The sequence below is a fragment of the Taudactylus pleione genome, unplaced genomic scaffold, assembly GCF_031769625.1.
Source record: "Taudactylus pleione unplaced genomic scaffold, aTauple2 ptg000086l, whole genome shotgun sequence".
In the NCBI taxonomy this organism is placed as follows: domain Eukaryota; kingdom Metazoa; phylum Chordata; class Amphibia; order Anura; family Myobatrachidae; genus Taudactylus; species Taudactylus pleione.
In genome coordinates, this window is record NW_028284488.1 from 30,364,092 (window position 1) to 30,388,374 (window position 24,283).

The 24,283-nt window shown below is 44.4% G+C and overlaps 1 protein-coding gene across 1 annotated transcript in view; it reads right to left on the reverse strand.

The window, feature by feature from the left end:
* The window catches only part of GNAI1 (G protein subunit alpha i1), a 124,306-nt gene that overhangs the window by 62,499 nt on the left and 37,524 nt on the right, over positions 1–24,283 (reverse strand). Inside the window, exons 2-3 of the mRNA XM_088468805.1 lie at positions 3,973–4,015; positions 3,713–3,854 (exon numbers count right to left, since the gene is read on the reverse strand). Coding sequence (XP_088324931.1) covers positions 3,713–3,854; positions 3,973–4,015 — 185 coding nt within the window. The remainder of the gene's footprint in view (positions 1–3,712; positions 3,855–3,972; positions 4,016–24,283) is intronic.

The following is a 24,283-nucleotide window of genomic DNA, read 5'->3' on the forward strand; positions in this document are numbered from 1 at the left end:
TAGGGCACCACAGTTCACATACTGAACCTCAATAGGACCCAAAGAGTAGTATAGTGGCGAATATGTCATGTCCACTGCAAGCGGCGTATCAGTTGATCTTGTTATATGTTCTTTAATATTTTTGAACTGCACGCTCTGGGTGACCTGTAAGGGTTCCACCATGTCATTGTGCCTGGCCTCCAGGCATGTTTGCTATAAACAATGCAAGGTGTAGTGAATAATGAAATAACACAGCGGTTGGTGATTGAGGTCCCAGAAAGACGCGCTGATATACTGTATATGGCTGCAAATAACTGTCACAGTTTCCAGTCTTCCCAGCAGGTCACATGTTCCAGGTCACCCAGCAGGTGCACAGGGTGAGTTCAGTAAAGCTGGGTACACACTTACCGATGTGTGTACCCAGCGATGCAACACCCGACATATCGGGCGACCGGTACACATTACACGATCCGGTGCCCGACATATCGGGCACGGCTCAATTCACCTTCCTGACGTCGGCAGCTGATGAAACGACCCTGATGGACGACCTGCGGGAGCGCGCATGGTCATCCATAGTGGCTACACATTTTCCAATCGGGCGATTCATCATCTAATGTGTACCCACCTTTACTGACAATTTCCAGTCCATCCAGCAGGTCCCATGTTCCAGGTCATCCAGCAGGTGCACAGGGAGAGTTCACCAACTGTCACATTTCCAGTGCAAAATGGTGATGCATTCTAAATGGCGGGTGGACGTTTCGCCACATAACTCCGAAACGAAGCAACCAATTACAACGCCAATATTTTTTTTTCAAATCTACGGACCAAGAACTTTAATTTGTTAATTGATGTACCCTGCTCAGACAACGGCATCACAGAAAAATGTCACTCATAAAAGTCATCCTTCTGCTATTAATATATAGAGAAGTTACTGCTACTGTGATATTAAAGCCAAAATTCAGCGAGATTTTGACATAGGCGGCTATATAACTTCAACTGTTGGAGATGACTTGGCAATTTGCATCATCATCTCTACTGAACACTAGTTCAGAGGACAGTGCCTAAAAGCAGCTCTTGGTGACCATTAGTAAATCTTGCGTTCAACTGCAGATTTATTCCTTGTGGTGCATACACACATAACGATGTTAGTAATCAACGATATAGTAAACGATTTTCGTCCAGATTTTCCCTTGAAACGAAAACAGTTTATTAAAATCGTTGGTTACTAAATTAATGAACGATTTTCAAGAACGATGAACGATTTTTTAATCATGCATACAGTGAATGGACATTGTTCATTCTGTACAACATGAACGATTTTCTGAACGAAAATCGTATGTTGGACAGTTAGAATGGACGATGAACTACAAACATGAACGCGCATGAACGATTATCGTTCATCTTAAAAAGATGAACGATTTTATAAACGATTCAACGATAACGACTTCATAGTTAAATCGTTCCAAAAATCATTGTGTGTACGCACCTTTATGTTTTGGTAGACAAAGATTGATAGACATCAGACAGGAGATCTGGGAAGGTTTCTTGTGTAGCCATCGGGAAATGTAGAGCCCATAAAATCAAATAATGCAGACAATGCTAGTACTTAGCTACTATAGTAACAGAAGGTGAAGTGCAGAAAGAAGAATCTTTTCAGATAAATATACTGAAGGTAATGTATAAATGAAAATGAAGGTACAAGCATTTTTAATATTGATACACAGAGGCAAAATTGGTCTGCTGGTATAAAACAAAATTATTTAAAAAGCACTTAAATATAGCCATTAGAAGAAAACATTTACAACTAAATGTCTGAAACCCAAGTTATGAGGGTGCTGTGTGGCAACTTAAAAAATGCCCTGTTGCGACCATCAGTTTTTAATCATTATAGGTTTTTACCATAACTAGACAATATACTGCTAGTACAAAAATCTAGACGTTGGCAATATAGTGACGGTGCTACATAAAGGAGATAGAAGAACAGCATTCACCTTTAGCAATGCACTTTGGATACGAAAGTGTAAAATAAGAGTACAGAAAATACACAGTGTCAGCTGATCAACACCAGTCACCACAAAGTACACTATGGGGACGATTAAATTGGCAGCAAGCATGGCAAAGTGCCGGTGCAAAGGCGTGGAAACGCTAGCAACCGCGCCTCAACTCTCTCCCTACAAACCTATGGGACTGCGGAACAAAAATCTGTAACTATGGGGCTACTGTAAATGCACTTACATGCACTGTGAGCCGACTTAAGGCTAATTGAATTGACCCCTAATTGTCAAAGCTGAAATCTACAACCTCCACCGCTTTGCTAATTCACATCTAAATAAACTCTGAAGCAATTTGTTGTTTTCAAAGGTCCCACAATTGATTGAAGTACACCTCTCTACAATTAGTGTTTTAATGTATACTTTATATTAAAGATCCCAGTTAATGTGTTTCCAAACAATATCACCATCATAAAACATTCAAAAGAAAGTCCAAGAAAGGGTAATTGAAAAGCACCAAATCAGTGGCATGGTATAATAGGTTGTGAATTTGCCTAGACCAGGGATGGGGAACCTCAGGCCAAGGGGCCGTATAAGGCCCCCCGTAATCATTTGGTCAGGCCCTCCCAGCTTTATTCTGCTAGACTCATCTGGCACCTTGCAGCCAGAATCTATGCAGCAATGCCGCCTGGAGCATCTTTGGGAAGCTTCAGACGGTCACACCGCTGACCTTACAGCTCCCTAGAGCATCCTCAGGATTCTCCAGGCATTGCTGTAATCACCGGCGATTGTTGCACCGCACCCGTGTGACATCACACGGAGGGGTCGTTGCCTGCATCGGCCCTGCGAATAATATTTTAATAAATCAAAATGGCCCTCAGCAGAAAAAAGGTTCCCCACCCCTGGCCTAGACCAAGCTGACCTCCAAAAGGGTGCATAGAAGCAAGAAGTTATTTGAATACGTATTCACTGTCTTTGTAAGTAAGAAAAAGTTTATTATATGGATCAAGTGTTAAAAAAAAATTAAAAATCTAAATTAAAAATCAATTTTGATACCAAATGTAAGGAAATAAAATTGCCACTGTATGTGCTTTTTAGATCTATACTGTGATATAGGCACTGGAGAAGTTGGGGATGGCATGTATGTGTGTCCCAGATTCCTGTCATATGTATTTTAAACCCTCAGGAAAAGTCTGTTTTACCAAGCAGATTTGAGTGTCGGCTTTTGGTAAAAGCCGGATAATGGGTCCTGGGGGTGTGGATGTGAGAGATGGGAAGGCTCCATCCACAGGGCCGCTTCAGGTGTTGGGCCTTTCAGCCTGAGACCAGGCTAATTCGTGATTACACAGCTCTTATGAGCCACTTCCAGGTGTAGAGTTTTGATTGCTCTGAGACACTGCTGGATACAAACCTGAAGATACTGTGGACGTGAACTTGTTTTTAGGATACTGTTAGCGAGGGAACCTACTATCTAGTTAGAGCACACACGGGTTAGGATTTTGTTTATGTTTTATTTTGTTTATGTGTGTTGCATAATAAAAACTGGTGCAGACCAGCTTGCACAAAAACCCACGACTGGAGTGCTGTTTCCTGGCTGCTGTGTGCAAGGAGGTGTCCATCTACCTCAGGAGAGGGACCCCCTACCCCGATCATATCACAATACATATATACACTTTAAAATATGTAGATAAAAAAACACTTCACTTTGATCAGTAAATACAGACCCAAATAACAATACTTACTGCTCTTGTTGGATCACCAAAATCTATCTTCAATCTGCCCATTGCTCTAATAATGGCAATAATGGACTGTATAGTGTTACTGTATACCACAGCTTTGTATTGTTTACATTCCTCTTCTGAGTAGCCAGCTTCATGGATAATTCTGTAGAAGAATTAAAATTGTAAAGTGTAGCCAAAAGAATAAGCAATTATTATGTATTATGCTGAAAGGTTCACTACTTCTACTTTAACATGTATGAATTCCTCAACATATAACTTACTTCATTTGTTTGACAATTGTGCTTTTCCCTGATTCTCCAGCTCCTGCAAAACAAGATGATCACATCAATGAGGGAGTCTTGATACATAACCCCCCCAAAGTAATATATATTTTTGTTATTATAACATAAAACCACACTCTAAACTCTAATTTTAAGCACAAAAAGATATTTTAAATACACAAATGGGATCTGACAATGACCAACACAAACCAGAAAGTACATGACATCAACTGTAAACAATTATAGTAGTTTTTCATCAAAGAGGACAAAACACAGCTTCTTTCCTTGCGACAATCAATCTGTCTGGCCAAAGTATTTTTACGTTTAACCAAGAAGTTGGTAACACAGGCTAGTAACTTTGGTAGATTATTTAACACATTTCATTAGAATGCCATAATGTACATGGCCCCTTGTCCAGTGGCCCACTGGCACAATGTGCTTTAAAGATGATTTACCAAAGTCACGTCAAACCGGCCACATGACTACTTTAGGTATTGAACACAATCATTGCTGATTACAAAGAGGTAGGCAAAAGCATTTTGAAATACCAGTATAGTAAGTGAACATACTATTTCATGTATAGGAACTTAAAGAGAAAAAGCAAACACTACTTGTACTATTACGGGTGCAATAAAGCTAAGGACCAATGCAGGAGAATCATCAAGATTATTAGCAAGATTAGGGCTAATCCTAGTCTTGTTTTTTCTGCAATAATAGTGTGCAAGACAGGACTATTTATTTCAAAAGTAAAAATTACAAACACAATTTTTATTATTTTTATCATTTTTGGGACTTCAGTTTTAATATGCACAAAAGTCAGGACAATATATTGTACTAAGTGTATTCCTGTATTAAAAACAAGCTATTCTGTTGTACAGTAAAAATGTAACCCATGTCCAAGTTTTATTAAACATTCCTAAAATGCTACACCCTTGGAAAATGTAGGAAAAAACACCCTACAATAAATACTACTACATAAAAAGATATATAACCTGGAGAGGTATAGAAAAAAAACTAAGTTAAAGTATAGACAAAGCTTTGTATCTTCCTTACTTTAACAAGAGATTTATTAACACGTTTCAAAGCTTCCATAAAGTATTTAAAGCTCTTGCCACTTTGAACTAATTTGCTCCTCCAAACAGCCATTTGTGGTGTGGTTCTCTCTATTCGGCTAACAACCATGACCATAAAAAAAGGTTTTGTGAAACCCAGGATGGCAACCCCTATCATTTAATCCCCTAATTGGTCCTTGATCAACAACCGCTTTCAGCAACCAGTTTAAAGTGATGAACAAAAAAGCTCATCATATATATATACATATATATATATATATATATATATATATATATATATATACATATACACACATACATATATGCATACACACACATACATACATACACACACACACACACACACACTAATACAAGTTATTAATTTAGGAATTTTGAATGAAACACTTTCAGACTTGTTGCTTTGGAACGAATTAATATTTGAATGCCAACATATAAAAAGTTATGCGTCACGTGCAAAATTCAAATTGGTTTCAGGTCAACTTTAATGCCTTCCAATTTATAAGAGGCCGGTGGTTACAAGATAAAAAGTTCAAATGTCGATTCTTTATGACCAATATTGTCTGGTTGGCTATTGAAAAACAAAACTAACAAATACAAAAATACATTATGATGCAATTTTGGTGTTACATCACAGGTGGAGTAAAATATTAAGTATATGCATTCCACATCCTATTTATAAAATTAAACTATTGCATCAGGGAAAGCACAACATGTTTTGAGCCATAATCAAATCTGTTATGTATTGCCAGCTGAACTGGTTATAGTACAGGAAATACAGCTTAAAATAAACTGATCATCCTATCTCAATTTTCTTCTCTGTTCAATAAGCAATTGTACAATATTGTGCTTCCAGATGCACACAATTTGTGTTGTAATACAATTAAGTAGGTTACTAAATTAAAGTAGAAACATCTTAGCAAAAAAACAAATTAAATTGAGACAGTAGACACTTATTGATTGGTTAGAAATATATCAATGAGACATGTAGTTTCAAACCCAGCAAGTTTCATTCAAGTAATTAACAGTATTCATTTTATAATCTCTCAGTTTTAAATTATTTTATAGGCAGTGTGCAAAAATATTTCAATTATGTATCAAAAAGATGCTTAGTTATGCATAGATGATGGTAACATATTATAGATAGCGCCTAAATGGCAGCTGGCTATATTTTTTGCACACTGTGACCAATATTTGCAATGTAATTTACAATAAAAGAAATGCATAGGTCTAAATACCCTGTTAACCTCATTATTCAGTTTTAAAATTTAAAAACAAAACAAAAAACAAACAGTATTAGTTATGCCCCACCATCCCAAATAATTGTCACCTTGTCCCATGCCATTTAAATTAAATACAGCATTGAAATATCACTTAGCAAATTGTTTCACAGGTAGCATAAAATTGACTTAAAATAACTGATATACACTCACACACAGAGATCAGCCATTACTTTAAAACCACTTTAAGGTGAAGTGAACAACATTGATTATCTCAATACAATAGCATCTGTTGTAAGGGGTGGTATATATTAGGCAGCAAGTCCATTCTTGTGTTAGAAGCAGTAAAAATGGGCAAGCATAAGTAAGTGGTTAGTACCTACCAAATGTGGTCCAAGGAAGGACAACTGCACATGCACAGAATGGGTCCCGTGCAAAGTACAATACTTTAGAGATGTGCACTAACCATCGGGTTAGCAGCGTACATATCTGAATCAGGCCCCCAATCCAATCGAGCAGCTGTGGAATGTATTGGAAAAACAAGTCCAAGTCATGGATGCCCCACCTCGTAACTTACAGGACTTAAAAGGATCTGCCGCTAACGTCTTGGTGCCAATTACTGCAGGACACCTGTAGAGGTCTTGTTGAGACTACGCCTCGACAATCAGAGTCGTTACGGCAACACAAGAGGGGCCTATACCATATTAGGCAGTTGGTTATAATGTTATAAGAAGTATAGCTGAGAAGTGTGCATGTATATACATATACACGCAAAAAAAATAATAATAATATAAAATATATAATATATAAAATCTATTCTCCCTGTCGGCAGCGCTTGGGGGCTGCCCGGCGTGTCTAAGTGCCAGGCACGCCCCCAAAGAGTGACAAAAAGGGGACGCGTCTTATAGACACGGCCCGTTTTAAATGGCCACGCCCCCTTTTCGGGCTCGCGCATGAAAGTGCCCACTCTAGCGCGCTGCCTGAGCTAGAGTTAACACTATATGTATACACATATATACACACAGCGGATAAAATAAGTGTTGAACACATCAACATTTTTCTCAGTAAATGTATTTGCAATGGGGTTATTGTAATGAAATTTTCACCAAATGTCAGCAACAACCCATGCAATCCACACATGCAAAGAAATCAAACCATAGATGGAATTTTGGTACCTAACGGTAAATCCTTTTCTCTGATTCCACAGGGGACACTGGAGGTGCTTACGCTGGGGTATAGAGGCGTGGATAGCTGGAGCCGGCACTTTAAATAATTTAGAAGTGTGAAGCTCCTCCCCCTCTATGCCCCACCAGCCCTCAGTTTAGAAAATGAAGGCCGAGAGGAGATGGAGAACAAGCGGAGTAAAAAAGGGAGAGAAGAACACACAATAACTGAATCATACAACATACAGAACAAGCCGAACAGGCAGGCTAAGAGCGTAGAGGTGGGCGTCCAGTGTCCCCTGTGAAATCAGAGAAAAGGATTTACCGGTAGGTACCAAAATCCCATTTTCTATTTCATCCACTAGGGGACACTGGAGGTGCTTACGCTGGGGACGTCCCAAAGTTTTCCCCACGGGCGGGAGCGCTCTGCGGCGCCTGCAGGCGGCCAAAACGGGATGCCGACATAGCAAACGTATCAAATTTGTAAAATCTGACAAACGTGTGAACTGAAGACCAAGTGGCCGCACGGCACAACTGTGACGTGGAGGCTCCTCTACTGGCCGTCCATGACGCACCCACAGAACGTGTGGGATGAGCTGAAATAGACGAAGGAGGCCAACGGTCGGCACTAACATAAGCCTGATGAATAGTCAGCCGGATCCAACGTGCCTGGATGCTGGCCAACCCATGCGAACAGCATCATAGAGGACAAAAAGCGACTCGGACTACGGAGGGACGCTGTCCTGGCAACATCGATCTGGAGAGCCCGCACCACATCCAAGGTAGAAGGACCACCAGAGTCCTCCACCAACGACGGTACCACAATAGGCTGATTAATATGAAAAGCCGACACTACCTTACCTTGGGAAGGAAGGTGGCTATCGTCCGGAGTTCTGCCCTATCGGCATGAAACACAAGGTAAGGTGGCTTATAGTACAGAGCACCCAATTCCGAAAAACCCTACGAGCCGAAGCGAGAGCCAAGAGGAGGACCGTCATCCAAGACAGGTACTTAAGATCAACCTTCTCCAAAGGTTCAAACATGGGCGACTGAAGCACCAAGCTAAGGTCCCAGGGAGCTATTGGAGGTACAAAAGGAGGCTGCACGCGCAAGACCCCTTGAAGAAACGTCTGCACCTTAGGAATGAGGGCCAATTTCCTTTGAAAGAAAATGGAGGGGGGCAGAAACCTGCACCTTTAAGGTTCCCAGACGAAGTCCAGACCCGTCTGAAGGAAAAGCAAAAAAAAACCGGGACAAGCTAGAAGTCCTAGATGGAAGAGCCTGACTGGAACACTGTGAGATATAAGCACGCCAGATGCGATAATGCGCAGCTGAAACTGGCTTCCTGGCGCGTAGCATGGTGGGAGTAACCGTGTCTGGGATGCCTTTGCGTCTTAGGATATCGGTTTCAAGAGCCACCCCGTTAAACGCAGCTGCGCTAAGTTGTGATGTATGAAAAGGCCCTGCTGTAGAATATCCGGGCGCAGAGGAAGGGGCCACTGATCGTCCAACAACTTCTCCGAGGCCAGTTTGGAGCCACGAGAATTACAGAGGCTGTCTCTTGTTTTATCCTTTCTAAAAGACGAGGAAGAAGCGGAATCGGTGGAAAAATGTAAACAAAGTCGTAGATCCACGGACTTGTCAGAGCGTCTACTGCTTCCGCCTGCGGATCTCGACTTGACATGTATAATGGGAGCTGATGATTCGATCGTGACGCCATGAGGTCCACCTGAGGACATCCCCATTGACGTATCAGCGCGTTGAACACGTCTGGATGAAGCTGCCATTCTGACTGGTTCTCGGCCCACCGGAGGATCTGAGTTACTTCTCGCATAGCCATGCGACTCCGAGTCCCTCCTTGGCGGTTGATGTAAGTGACGGCTGTCGCGTTGTCGGACTGAACTCTTACCGGACGGGGCTTTAAAAACTCTGTTGCCTCTATCAGAGCATTGTAAATCGCTCTGAGTTCCAATACATTTATGGGCCACTTCTGTTCTAGAGGGGACCATCGACCCTGAAAGTAATAGTCGAGGACTACTGCTCCCCATCCTCGAAGGCTGGCATCCGTTGTTACGATGATCCAGTCCCACACTCCAAATCTTCTGCCTGCTAACAGATTGTTGGATTGTGTTCACCAAAGAAGGGCTACTCTGGTAACCGGGCTCAGACGGATCTGTCGATGTAGAAGCAGATGAGACCCTGACTCCTGTGTTAGCAGGTCCAGCTGAAATACCCTGGAGTGGAACAAGCCAATCAGTAGCGCTTCGTAAGCAGCTACCATCTTCCCCAAGAGATGCAGACAAAGAAGCATTGACACCTTCTTTGGTCTGAGGACCAGTTGAACCAATAACCGGATATCCCTGGCCTTCTCTGTTGGAAGAAAAATTCTCCGTGATTTCGTATCCAATATCATGCCCAGAAACAGAAGTTTCTGGGACAGACTGAGATTCGACTTCTTGAAGTTGATTATCCAACAGTGTTGGATTAGAGTGTAATATGTCAGTAAGGCATGATCTGATAGAAGAGACACAGATGGAGCCTTGAGTAACAGGTCGTCCAAATAAGGGATTATGGCCCTCATTCAGAGCCGTACGCTCTGAGCAGAGCGCACGCTCTGAATGAGGGCCTGGCTCCATTTTCATGGAGCGTCCTCCTGGATGCTCGTATAGCTGTGGGTCACCACCCACAGGCTATACGAGCATGCATTGTGATGGTCGCGATGGTCGAGACCATTGCGACCATCGAATTTGCGAGCCGGAGCCTGCGGTTGAGGTTTTCAACCGCAAGCTCCGGAGTGATTTTGGCTCTATCAGAGCCAAAATCACTCCCACTGACATCACTAGTGATGTCAGTGGGCCGGCTCCCGTGGGAACGCCCCCGTCAGGGAGGCACGCCCCCGGCACGCCCACCAAAGGGGGCGTGCTGTCAATCAACATTGACAGCACGCCCCCTTTGATCGGACACAACGAGCGAAGGACTTTCCTTTGCTCGTCGCGTCTGGCGCATGCGCACGACGGAGCTCCCTCCGTCGTGCGCATGCTCAGTCCATAACATCGACCCACTTGCGAGCGGACAGCCGCTCGCGAGTGGGTCTGAATCAGGCCCTATGTTCACTCCTGATGACCAAAGGAGAGCGATCATGACTGACATGAGTTTGGTGAATATGCGGGGAGCCGAGGATAACCCGAACAGCAATACCCAAAACTGATAATGATCTTTCAATATGGCAAAACGCAGAAAGGTCTGGTGTGGTTCCCAGATGGGAACATGGAGATAGGCATCCTTGAAATCCAGGGATAATAGGGACTCCCCTGGTTCCAAGCTCGCTATGACTGCCATTTTGAAACGATACATCTTCAGATAGAGGTTCAAGGACTTGAGGTTTAAGATGGGCCCTGACCGAGCCATCCGGCTTGGGTACTACAAACAGGCTTGAGTAAAATCCCATACCTCTCTGATGTTCCGGAACCGGAACTAGCGCAGATGATACCACTAGAGACTGGATAGCCTCCTGTAGAACCCTGGCCCCGTCTACAGGTGTTGACAGACTTGTAGTAAAGAACCGAGGTGGAGGGGGGACTTCGAAGTCTATTCGGAACCCCAGGGAAATTAGTCTGCGGATCCACGGGTCTGTAGAGATCTGGTGGTTCCAAACTTGTTGAAAGTTCTGCAGACGGGCTCCCACTGCAGAAGGTACCAGGTGGGACGGAAGACAGTCATGCCACCTGTTTTTTTTTTCTCGCTGGTTTAGGCTCTGGTCTACGTGCAACCGTGTGTGGACGACCTCTACCCCTGCAGTCTAGTTTGCGTGGGAGCACCTCTGGCTATACCACGAAAGGAATGAGGCGCATGAAAGGAATGAAACGAAGGTCCATTGTAAGATCTTCTGGGGGTCGGAGCAGTTGACGGGAGGAAGGAAGACTTACCCCCCCATGGAATGGAATATCCATTTGGCTAATTCTAGGCCAAAGAGCATATCGCTAGTGAATGGTAAACCCTCCACCGCATGCTTAGATTCTGCATCCGCATACCAAGTGCGCAACCAGACGGCTCTGCGCCCCGAAATAGCAGAAGCGGATATGCGAGCACTAATCTGACTGACATCTTTTGAAGCTTCGCCCAAGTAAACTGCAGACTCACATATGTGTTCTGCAAGTAGACGTAACTCCGCTCTAGAGGTACCAGAGTCCAAACCGGTAATCAACTGGTCAGCACAGCAAAACCACCGCCTTGTTAACCCAAGCTGTAACAAGGGTGGGTCTAAGTTGGGCACCTGCTGCAGTATAAATAGATCTTAGCGTTGTCTCCAACTTACGATCCGAAGGATCTTTTAGTACTGTAGCCCCGGTTCTGGGAGTGCTGTTTTCTTAGAGACACGGGAGACGGACGCATCTACTGGAGGAGGCGTTTCCCACTTGTCCATCATGGATGATGGAAAAGGGTAGCTAGATGGAAACCGGCGCGGAATTTGGAACCATTTATCCGGTTGTTTCCAGGCCACTGAGAGCTGCTGTTGAAGTTGCAGTGAGAACGGAAAAACCACCAAGCTCTTAGTTCATGAAATAATTCACACTCCTGGGATGCAGGAATTACATCCTCAGGTAAATTCAGTGTTTTTTCTAACCGCCAAAATTAGAGATTCCACCCCGGGAGAAGTGGACTCCAACTCCTGAGAGGTACCGTCCTGTAACGTGTCCTCCAATTCTCCTCCGTAGTGATTAATTCTTCATCCGACTTCTCTGACTGGAGAACAGTCGTCAGAGTACGCTTTTGTGTGGAGGTTGCAGTTGCCGCTGTACCCATAAGCTGTACCAGGGTGTCTAAAGACTTGGTAAAATCAGCCACCCAGAGAGGCTGAGACTTACGTGCTTCAGCTAACTCTGACGTTAAATCCGTCATTACTCCTACCATAGCAACCCATGGAGGAGCAGGTGTGGCCGTAATAGCCATCGGTGGATCAATTGCTATACAAGCATTACATAACGTGGATCCAGCGGCATGCGGCCTGGATAGTTTGTTGTTACACTTAGAACAGACAAACATATTTTGAGCCGCTTTTGTTCTGTTTGACATAGATACACACAGTCACCCAGAGATACTCCAGAAGTGAATTACAAATAAAACAGAAGGCTGGTTGGGACACAGAGGAAGAGGTACTCCCTCCCACAGATTAGATTCCCTGCACTTACACCCCAGTGATTACTCACAGCCTCTTGCCAGGGATGTAGTCAGGAGAATCAGCCTTCTGCATCTGCTGCACCCTACCTATAATGGAGAGATGCAGGCAACAGTGGGTTAAACAAACAGCAGCCACGCTGTTCTCACAGCCGCTGCTGCATAAATGGGAGACAGGGAGCCTGCGCTGTTAAGCTCCGCCCCCCTTCCTCAAGCCCACAGTGGCTCTAATATGGCTGTACTAATTAATCACCTCCCCCTGCAAGCCCCGCTGTGCTCAGCAGCAGGGAGAGGGGAGATGCAAGTCAATGAGCAGCGCTGTAGCCGTTGCTCAAGCCCCACTGAACAGGAGCCTCTAGCCGCTCAGCAGTGGGAAGAGGGGAGAAGCTCTATTATCAGCGCCATAGCACTCTCTGCATCCCGCACTGGCCGCGGGGCAGGAGACGGGGGATGCGCAGGTGATTTACTCACTGCGCTCCCTGGACGGCTTCCTCCGAACAGCACTTCCTTCTTGAGGGGGAGTCACCTGACCAGCAGCCGCTTCTGAAGACTGCCCGGCAGCCCGGCTTTGTAGAAGTGCTGTGTGTGTGTGGCAGTAAGGAGCTGTCAGTGCTTTTAGTATAAGCACTGTGCACTCCTTCCTGCCTTCTATTAAGGACAGGGCGCCAGGTACCCGGACCCCACCTTTAGAGAGGTGGCGAAGGGTACCTAAAAGGTGTAAAAAAAAGATGTTAGAAAATAATAAAACTAAATAAATAAAATAAATGTGTTGCTGGAGCACAGCAGGTTGTGACCAGCTCAGTAGGCACATTTTCTAAACTGAGGGCTGGTGGGGCATAGAGGGGGAGGAGTTTCACACTTCTAAATTATTTAAAGTGCCGGCTCCAGCTATCCACGCCTCTATACCCCAGCGTAAGCACCTCCAGTGTCCCCTAGTGGATGAAAGAGAAATTAAGTTATGTGTAATAATGTGAAATGACACAGGGAAAAAGTATTGAACATATGAAGAAAGGGAGGTGCAAAAAAAGCATGGAAAGCCAAGACACCAGCTGAAATCTATCAGTAATTAGAAAGCAGTCCTGCCCCATGTCATTGCAAATTAATATAAACTGGTTCAATCTGATGGCCTATAAAAAGGCGTCTCATTACCAAGGTGTCACACAAGAAACATCTCATGATGGGTAAAAGCAAAGAGCTCTCTCAAAAACTTCGCAACCTTATTGATGCAAAACATACTGATGGCATTTCTAAACTTCTGAATGTTCCAGTGAGCACTGTTGGGACTATAATCCGGAAGTGGAAAGTACATAATTTCACCATCAACCGGCCAGGAACAGGTGGTCCTCGCAAGATTTCTGACAGAGAAGTGAAAAGAATTATCAGAAGAGTTGTCCAAGGGTCGAGGACCACTTGTGGAGAGCTTAAGAAAGACCTGGAATTAGTAGGTACAATTGTTTCAAAAGAAAACAATAAGTAATGCACTCACCCGCCATGGCCTGTATGCACGCTCACCATGTAAGACTCCATTGCTGAAGAAAAAGCATGTTGAAGCTAGTTTAAAGTTGCACAACATTTGGACAAGACTGTGAAATACTGGGAGAATATAGTCTGGTCAGATGAGACCAAAATTGAACTCTTTGGATACCATTATACACACCACGTTTGGAGGAGAAATGGCACTGCACATCACCCCAAATACACCAAACCAACAGTGAAGTTTGGAGGTGGGAACATCATGGTGTGGGGCTGTTTTTCAGCATACGGTACTGGCATACTTCATGTGGTTGAAGGAAGGATGAATGGAAAAATGTACCAAGACATTCTTGATAAAAATCTGCTGCCATCTACCAGAATGCTGAAGATGAAACGAGGGTGGACATTTCAGCAAGACAATGATCCCAGCCAAGGACACTCTCAATTGGTTTCAAAGAAAGAAAATAAAGCAGCTAGAATTGGCCAGCTAATCACCTTACTTGAATCCAATTGAAAATCTATGGAAAGAACTAAAGATCAGAGTTCATAGAAGAGGCCCACGGAACCTTCAAGATGTGAAAACTGTGTGTGGAAGAATGGGCCAAAATCACACCTGAGCAATGTATGCGACTAGTTTCTCCATATAGGAGGCGTCTTGAAGCTGTCATTACCAACAGAGGCTTTTGTACGAAGTATTAAAAAATTTTTAGTAAGCATGTTCAAAACCTTGGATAGGTCAGGTATGCACTGTACATTAGAAGAATTGCTTGAAATAATATAAATAAAAACAAATCTAAAGCTTTTGCCGAAAATATTAAATGTAAACAGAATGATAAAGCGATATGGTTGGTAACTCTAGCAAGCAACATCAACCTTGACTAAAAACCATGTAGAATTTGAGCCACAAAATAAATGTATTTCTCAAGCCTGCAGTGTCCTCAATATTTTTCCTACCAATGGTACATTATCCACAACATTTCTGAGTGGGATGAGTACAAATAAAGCCTTTGAATACTCGAAATGCACTGCATTCTTGGTCATTTAACATGATAATAATAAATGCTGGTTATGAATAAAAGACAGTTCTCTGGCATTGGTTAACGTTCACATTTTTTGTAAAGATCGACTGAAACTCCTTAACCGTAACTGTTGCCTACCCCCTCCATTCTGAAAACGGAACTGAAAGTCAAGTTCAAAATTCAGCAACTGCTCAGCTTTGAAATTTGCAGGCAATTGCACGGTAACGATGTCGTTATCATGCAACAGCTTGCAAATCGCGCATGTATCGGGCACATTTAGGTGCTGGTCGTTTCCGACATCTATCATCGCCCGTACATTCTGGTCATCCTGACGATCACGTCAGGTTCAGCATGCACGGGGATGTTGGCTGTCCCTACACTGAACGTCTGGATGTTCAGTGTAGACACATCACAGACATAGAAACGACAGAAACTACAGCATGATTATGACATTGTAATTGGGCTATGTCTGTTAATGGATAGGCACCTTTACCAGTAACCTTAACTATTGTTATCATCAAAAGATATTTATCTTGCAAGTACTAAAGCTTCTTAGTGACACTCAATCATTATACCTATTATTTGGTTTTAAGAACAAGCTACATTATTTCCAAAAGTATTTACAAAAACATTAACTGATTTGTTGATACATGCTTAAACAATATAGACCATATAGAGAAATGGCAATAGAATGCAAACAATTGGAATGTGTGAATATTTTATATAGCGCAGTATCTGACATCACAGTTACCTTGCACCAATATTATCAGAGCTTTACATTACTCGTGTGGTAGAACCTTGCTCCCCTCCACTGTCTCAGTTTCCAACTTTCCACTTGTCTAGATTTATTTTCTCACTGTACCCCTAGGGGCGAGATCCAGGTCGGTACTCGCAACAGAAAAAAAATAAATAATGATATCATTTGTGTTCAACAAGCACATATAGATTTCCCATGAATTTGGCTTTGATCAATACCATTGAAAGAACTAGATGCCTGCACATTAATGTGTGACAAATAGATATTTCATCATATTTTAAGGCTGGTTTTCAACTGTAAAATTGCAGCTCAAAACAGCATTAACAAGTAGGTAGATCTGAATGATCCTTTAATGAGAAGGTAAAGATTTAAGAGCAAGTTTCTCTCTCAATTATGGTTTTTGTAAGAAACTGCTGTGAAACTTGGGGTGGGGGGGGGTCTAACGGAAAATTGTCAATAGGAAGAGTTTACTAAAATTAGTTTTGTTTTTTAAAGTGGAGATGTTGCCCATAGCAACCAATCAGATTCTAGCTATTATCTTCTAGAAGGTGCTAGTTGAATGTGAAGCAGAATCCGATTGGTTGCTATGGGCAACATACCCGTTGCTATTAAAAAAAATGTCAAAACTTTAGTAAATATACCCCTTAACATATGACTTTTTTATGAACATCAGTTATGAAAATTATTTACACAAAATGCTTGCAATAGATAGGTGAATCAGCTTCCTAGAGTAAGTTGTTAATATTAGCTCCTTGCAGATACTAACAGGCCCAACGTGTATTGGCTCAGCATGTAGTCATTATGTTGACAGTGACGACAATGCCTGCACCAGTCTCCCGAAACGGTTGTAATGCTACTTGGAGCATTTTAACCATGCAGGCATTATAACTTTAAACAGGTTTGTAAATTGGCATGTATTATCACCCAGTTGAAATGCTTCAAAAAGAGTAACCCTATTTGATTCTCTTATAACTCCTGAAGATCTGCCTTTAAGTAAAGCATAGCCATCTTTCTGTTCTCACAAAACCCTTATGGCCCCTACACTACACAATATTTTTACCGATTCCGACCCATCGGAACGACATATCTAAAAAAAAAAAAAAAAAAAACCAAGAGTTATGGTAGACTTACCATTGTTAACTCTTTCTTTGAGGTCCATAGGGTCAACAGGAACCACCTTGGGAGGGGAGGGGAGGGGAGGGGAGGGGGGGTTGGAGGGATCTAGGTAGCAAACAGTCAAAGCTTTAGCTCCCAGACTGCACAGGTCCTCCATCATATATACCCCACCCCCAGCCACAGGCATTCAGTTTGTAAACTATCCTAAATGGCAGGAGAAGGAAATACAAATTACACTTGAAACACTCTCACAAAGATGAGGGAATCAGTGACAAGAAGGAACAGATCGCAACTGAGGGCAGGTGCGTCAGGGTTGGCGTCCTGCGGACATCAAAGAAAGAGTTAACAAAGGGTAAGTGTACCATAACTCTTGTTTTCTTCTTCAGGGTGCATATAAACCACGTTGGGGAAGTCCTAAAGCAGTTCCCTTAAGGGTTGGGACGCTCCTGAGCTGAGAGGAGAATCCGCCACTCAAAGGAGGCATCCTGGGAGGCAAAAGTATCAATGCAAGAAATTTGATGAAAGTGTGGCAGAAGACCAAGTGGCCGCCTTGCACAAATGTTCCGCAGAGACGCCATGTCTAAACACCCACGATGGTCCCGAGTCGAATGTGCCGTCACCAAGTTAGAGACAGGGAGATCAGCCTGAGAAATAGTCATAAGCAGCTAGCGAGCCAGAGTCTGCTTGTTAGCTGGCCAGCCTCGCTTGTGAAAACCATATAACACAAAAAGCACATCTGATTTCCTAAAGGAGCTGGTAAGATCCACGTAGATACGAAGGGCTCGAACCACATCCAGGGAAGCTTCACCTGTAGAAAGGTCTGAAGACAAAGTCCAGGATTACAATTTCTTTATTCATATGAAAACGGGATACCACCTTTGGAAGGTGTTATCCCGTGTACGGAGGACAGCTCTATTCTGATGAAAAATCAAATATGGGGAGTGACATGAAATTGCTGCCAAATCAGAAACTCTGCGAGCCGAGGAGAAAAAGTGTCTTTGCTGTCAACCATTTGAGGTCTACTGTGTCCAAGGGCTCAAAGGGAGCAGTCTGCAGTGCCCTGAGAACCAAGGATAAATCCCACGGTGCCACCGGAGGAACAAACGGAGGTTGCAATAGGAGAACACCTTGCAAAAATGTTCTAACATCCGGCAGAGGAGCAATTCTGACAGAACCAAACTGACAATTCAGAAACCTGAACTCTCAAGGTAACCAGGCGAAGACCGAAGTCTAGTCCAGCCTGGAGAAAAGTAAAAACTCGGGAGACCCTAAAAACTTTAGGGTCATACTCTCTGTGGGAACACCATTGAAAAAAGGAATGCCAAAGCCTGTAATAGATGCGGTCAGAGGAAGGCTTTCTTGCCCTGAGCATCATCTGAATCACAGAAGTAGAAAAACCCTTGGCTTTTAAGACAGAAGACTCAAGAGCCAAGCCGTCAAAGCCAGACGAGTTAGGTGCGGATGTAGGCAGGGACGTGATGCTATGGAGGTCTATGTCCACTAGTCCCACTTGTCCACCAGGAGCTGAAAGACTTCTGGATGGAGAGCCCATTCTCCGGATTGTATGTTCTGACGATTTAGGATATATCCGCTTCCCAGTTGAGGACTCCTGGGATGAATTTTGCAGAGATTGCTGGAAGATGGCGTTCTACCCAAAGGAGAAAGAGAAGACTTTTTCCAAATAATTATCCAGCCGTGGTATTGTAGACAGGCAATGGACAGCTGGAGATGTCCTAACATCTCTGGAGACTGTGCCAATATCAGGAAGTCATCCAAGTATGGCAGTATCCCGACTCCTTGTCGTCTGAGATGAGCCATTATGACTGCCATTATCTTGGTAAACACCAGAGGAGCTGTGTACAGACCAAAGGGCAGAGCCTGAAATGGTAATGTTGCTGATGAACAGCAAACCTCAGAAACCCTTGGTGCAATAGGCACATGCAGATACGCATCCTGTATGTCCAGGGAAACCATGAAATCTCCAGACTCCATTGCCAGCATAATTGACCCATGTGGGTTTCTATATGGAACTATTCATATTCAAAATAGGACGATGAGACCCAATTTGGCTTCTGAATCAAAAATAAATTTGAATAATAACCCCTTCCCTGTTGGGCCAGAGGAACGGAAATTATTACCCCTGAAACCAGCAGGGCACAAATAGCCTCTTGAAGGGCCAGGGCTTTGACAGAGTCTGATGGAGGAGTTGTACAGAAAAAAAAAAAACTTCTGAGGGGGATGCCTCTGAAACATGAGGGCATATCCTTGGGACCATTCTCGAAACCCAAGCATCCATTGTTGTCGGATGCCAGGCGTAGGAAAATTGGAGAAGTTGGCCTCCCACCCTGAGAGTCCTCAGATGGAGGCCTGCCCTATCAGGTAGATGGCTTATTGTCTGGCCAACCATGATCTCTTGGTCTGCGGTCTGGCCTTCCTGCGGGAATTATCTTGTCTGGAAAAGGACTGTCCCTTTGCCCTTAATTGCAGGTGAAAGGTCCGAAACGAAGACTGCCTATATTTAGAGGTAGTCTCAGATGGCAATCCAGCAGATTTTGCTGCTGCCAAGGTAGCCACTATGTTATCCAATTCTGGACCAAACAACATTTTTCCAGTAAAAGGCAGAGATTGAAGGGTTCTCTTACATCCCGTATCTGCCTTCCAGGACCTTAACCAAAGGGTTCTGCGAGCCACAACCAAAGTTGCTGATACTCTAGAAGCCAGAAGTCCTGCGTCAGTAACTGCTTCTCCCACATAAGCAGCCGCTTCTTGCATTTGGGAGAGATAGGACAGTTGTTCTTTCATAGCCTGTGGCATACTGTCTTCCAGAGATTTTGCCCATTCCTCCATCTCCTCGCTACCCAGGCTACAGCCATAACCGGCCGGGTAATAGCGCCAGACAATGAGAAAACTGATTTCAAACATGTTTCAAGTTTCCTATCTAACATCCTTGAGTGAGCATGCAGATGAAAACAAGAGATATGGTAAGAACTTACCTTTCTTATCTGTTTCTACGAGGTCCATAGGATCCCACAGGGTTGACCTTGGTGTATAGCTTGTCGAAGCCAGATAATTGGCTGAGACAGGATCGGTTTAAAATTAGATCGGGGCGACGCCATTTTGTGAATGGCAATGAGACGCCATTTTGCGACTGGCCGCCCAGCGCCATTTTAGTGAAACTCGCCATTATAAATACATACGGCGATGCTATTATTTAGCCTCGTACGATTCCCACGCAATAGAAAGTTAAAGGTCCTCACCACATAGATACAGACAGTAACTAAAAACATATAAAATTATTATCCCTGCAAAACACGTACCATGGTGTACTCGACAAAATACATAGTCGCACAACGCTAACTAGCGTCGTTTCCCAATTCCCCAATACTTACACACTGCACACTTACATAAAAGGTTCCCTAGCATTAAAGTGTAATATCCAAGGTTTATGCAGTAATTATTAATGTTGTGTAATAAAGGTTATTTGATATCTAAGGTTTAGTACATGGTAAGCAGTGTTTGGTGTTGTACTGATCCACTGTGTCTCCACAGATTTACGGTATCATCGGTGAGAAGATCGCAACATGCGTCTGCAAACTATGGACTATAGAGAGTTAAAACATTAAAATGTACTCTGTAATGTTAGCAGCTTAGATTAGCATGCAGCGGGAAAAAGGACACAAAGGATTGTTAGAGGCTGTTTGTGTCCATTCGAATTGACCTATGAACTATCCTGTAACAGAAGCACTTGTAAGAAGTACCAATGGAATCATGTCAAACTTGTCTATTGTAGGTTTCTAATGCTGATGCCGGTATCTGAGCCCAGAGCAAGTGCGTATATAACAGCTGTACCTTGGGTCTGTACGATTTATTTGCGCTAATTGTCTTTAGATCACAGCGTGTAACCATCTGTTTTTATTTTGAATAATAACTTTTTGTGCTTTGGAAGCACATTCAAAGTCTGAACGCATTTATTTACTGTGCAACTCACTACGCTAAATAGCGACAATTTTAGAAGGTATAGGCAGGATTTTAGAAGGTATAGACAGGATTGCATAGAAGTTTAAATTAGGAATCCATAAGCTGGATCTGGATTCACGGGTACCAGGCAGTTAAAGCTTTGCTGCTCCCAGGATGCACTGGGTCCATCCTCCTCTATACCCCGTCCCAGCCACAGGCACCTCAGTTGGTAAGTAGCCACGGCCGGAGGAGGAACAATCAGAGAGAAGGAAAACTGGAACACATAAGAACCATACTCACAGAAAGGTAGACGGAAAACCGGTGACCAGCCACATAGCCCATATGAAGCCAGGTGCGTCAGGACAGGCGCCCTGTGGATCCTATGGAGCTCAAAGAAACAGAGATAACAAAGGTAAGTTCTTACCAAATGACTTGTTTTCTACTTCACGTTCCATAGGGGGTCCACAGGGTTGACCTTGGGGATGTCCCAAAGCTGTACAACTAAGGGTGGGGATGCTCCTGCGCTGAAAGGAGAATCCGTCGCCCGAAGGATGCATCCTGAGAGGCAAAGGTGTCAAACTTATAGAACCGTATAAAAAAAGTCTGTATGGAAGACCAGGTGGACGCCTTACACAGCTGAGGCGCCACGGCCAGCAGCCCATGAGGGACCCACAAATCTAGCGGAATGAGCCTTAACAGAGGCTGGAACAGGTAAATCCTCCTGTGAATAAGCCTCACAAATAACTAAACTAAGCCAACGGGCCAAAGTTTGCTTGTTGGCAGGCCAACCCCTCTAGTGAAAACCAAAGAGAACGAACAAAGAATCAGACTTCCGAATGCAACTAGTCCGGTCCAAAAACTATTGAGAGCACGGACAACATCTAAGGAAGCCTCACCAGCCAAGAGATCAGGTGACTGAAATTCCGGCACAACAATTTCCTGATTAATGTGAAACTTTGAGACTACCTTAGGAAAAAAACCCGGACAGGTGCGAAGCACTGCCCTGTCCTGGTGAAAAATCAGAAAAGGAAAACGGCAGGAAAGTGCACCTATTTCTGACACTCTTCTAGCCGAAGCAATTGCCAGGAGAAAAACAGTCTTAAGTGTCATCCACTTGATTTCCACCGACTCCAGAGGTTCAAACGGAGGACTATCGGAGGGAAGAGAAACGCCAGTTGAAATGTCCATTTCACTGACAGCACGTCCACCAGGCTTGCGCCGGCGTCTCTTGTCCTGGACCCATACACAGGCAATTTTCGATTGTGACATGAGGCCATGAGGTCCACGAGCAGTTGAAATACCTCTGGACGAAGCGACCATTCCACGGGATGCACGTCGTGACGACGAGGAAATCCGCCTCCCAATTGAGGACTCCTGGAATGAAGACTGGAGAGATGGCTGGAAGGTTTCACTCCGTCCAAGACAGGATGTGCGACACCTCCGACATTGCTGCTCGACTGCGAGTCCCTCCTTGACATTTGATGTACGCCACTGTGGTGACGTTGTCGGACTGACCTTGCACTGCCCTTCCGTGAAGAGCGTGACCGGACAACTGGAAGGCCCTGTACACGGCCCGAAGATCCAGAATATTGATGGGAAGAACTGCCTATTCCACTGTCCAATGTCTCTGAAGTGAAAGGGGACCGGACACCGCCTCCCAACCCCGGAGACTGGCACTCGTTGTGAGCAGGATCCAGTCCGGGATCCAAAAGGGGCGACCCTTGGTGAGATGAGGTGTCTGAAGCCACCAGGTCATCGACAGACGCACCTCCAGAGACAACACAAGCATCAGAGTCCTGATTCGGTGTGGTAACCCGTTCCATTTGGATAAAATCAGCCCCTGCAGGGGCCTGGAATGAAAGTAAATTGACACCTGGGAACTCTTTAGACAACTGCTCACTCGCAGTTGCAGGGAGTCCACCTTTTCCAGAGTAAGGAAGATCAGTTGCTGACGGGAGTCTAGAAGGGCTCCCAAAAGAACCATCCTCTGTGATGGAATGAGAGGACTTCTTCCAGTTTATCAGCCACCCGTGCGCTTGAAGATCGTCAGGTGTAGATGTTGCAAAAGCACCTCCAGAGAGCCGGCCAGCAATAGGAGGTCGTCCAGATACGGTAGAAGCCGTATTCCCTGGCTGCGCAGATGGGCAGCCATGACAGCCATCACTTTGGTGAACACCCCCGGAGCCGTGGAAAGACCAAAGGGTAGAGCCTGAAACTGGAAGTGAAGATGTTGTATAGCAAACCTCAGATACTGCTGGTGTGAAGGGGCTATAGGAACATGGAGGTAGGCATCCTGGATATCCAGGGAGACCATATAATGCCCCGGTTCCATAGCCAGAATGATGGAACGCAAAGTTTCCATCCTGAAAGTAGGCACTCTGAGGAACCTGTTCAACGATTTCAGGTTGAGAATGGGCCGATGAGACCCATTGGGTTTTGGAACCAGAAATAGAGTAGTAACCCATCCTGCGTTGAGATGGCGGAACGGGTACAACAACCCCTGCTTTCAGCAAGGAGTCTATGGCTTCCTGGATCAACAATGCCTTGGTCTTGTCTTGGGAAAGGCTCGTGCAGAAGAACTGTTGATGGGGTCTGTACCGGAAGGACAGGGCATACCCCTGAGAGACCACTTCTACCCAAGCATCCGTGGTGGTATTGCACCAGCATTGGGCGAATTGAAGAAGTTGGCCCCCCACTCTGGGATCCCCCAGAGAGAGGTCCGTGCCATCAGGCTAAAGGCCCATCTTCGGGCTTGGAAGCAGGGTGTCTAGTGCTCCAGAACTGCTTCTTTGGTTTAGGGGCAGTCTTGGTTGACAACTGTCTCGGGAAGGATTTACCCTTGGACTTACCCTGAGTCCGAAAGGACCGAAAGGCTGATGTCCGAGCCTTAGAAGATGCAGCAGCTGATGGTAAAAATACAGACTTAGACTTTGCCAAGGTATCAACAATTTTGTCCAGGTCAGGACCGAACAAAATTTCCCCATTAAAGGGTAAGGCCTCTAGGCCTTTCTTGGAATCCGCATCCGCTCTCCAAGAACGAAGCCACAAACACCTGCGAGGAGAGACCGCTGCCACAGACACTCTAGAAGTGAGAAGACTGGCATTTAAAGACGCCTCCCCAATATAGGAAGCAGCATCCCTCATCTGTGCGATCAAAGCTCTCTGAACTTCCGGAGCTTCCTCAGGAAGCGTATCCTCCAGTACATTGGCAAAGCTCTCAATGGCTTTAGCCACCCAAGAGATGGCCATGGACGGGCATCGCCCCGAGAGAGAATAAATGGACTTCAAACAAGTCTCCACTTTCCTGTCCTTTAGGGATGAAATGGACGGCATTGGTAAGGTAGCACTCTTGATAAGG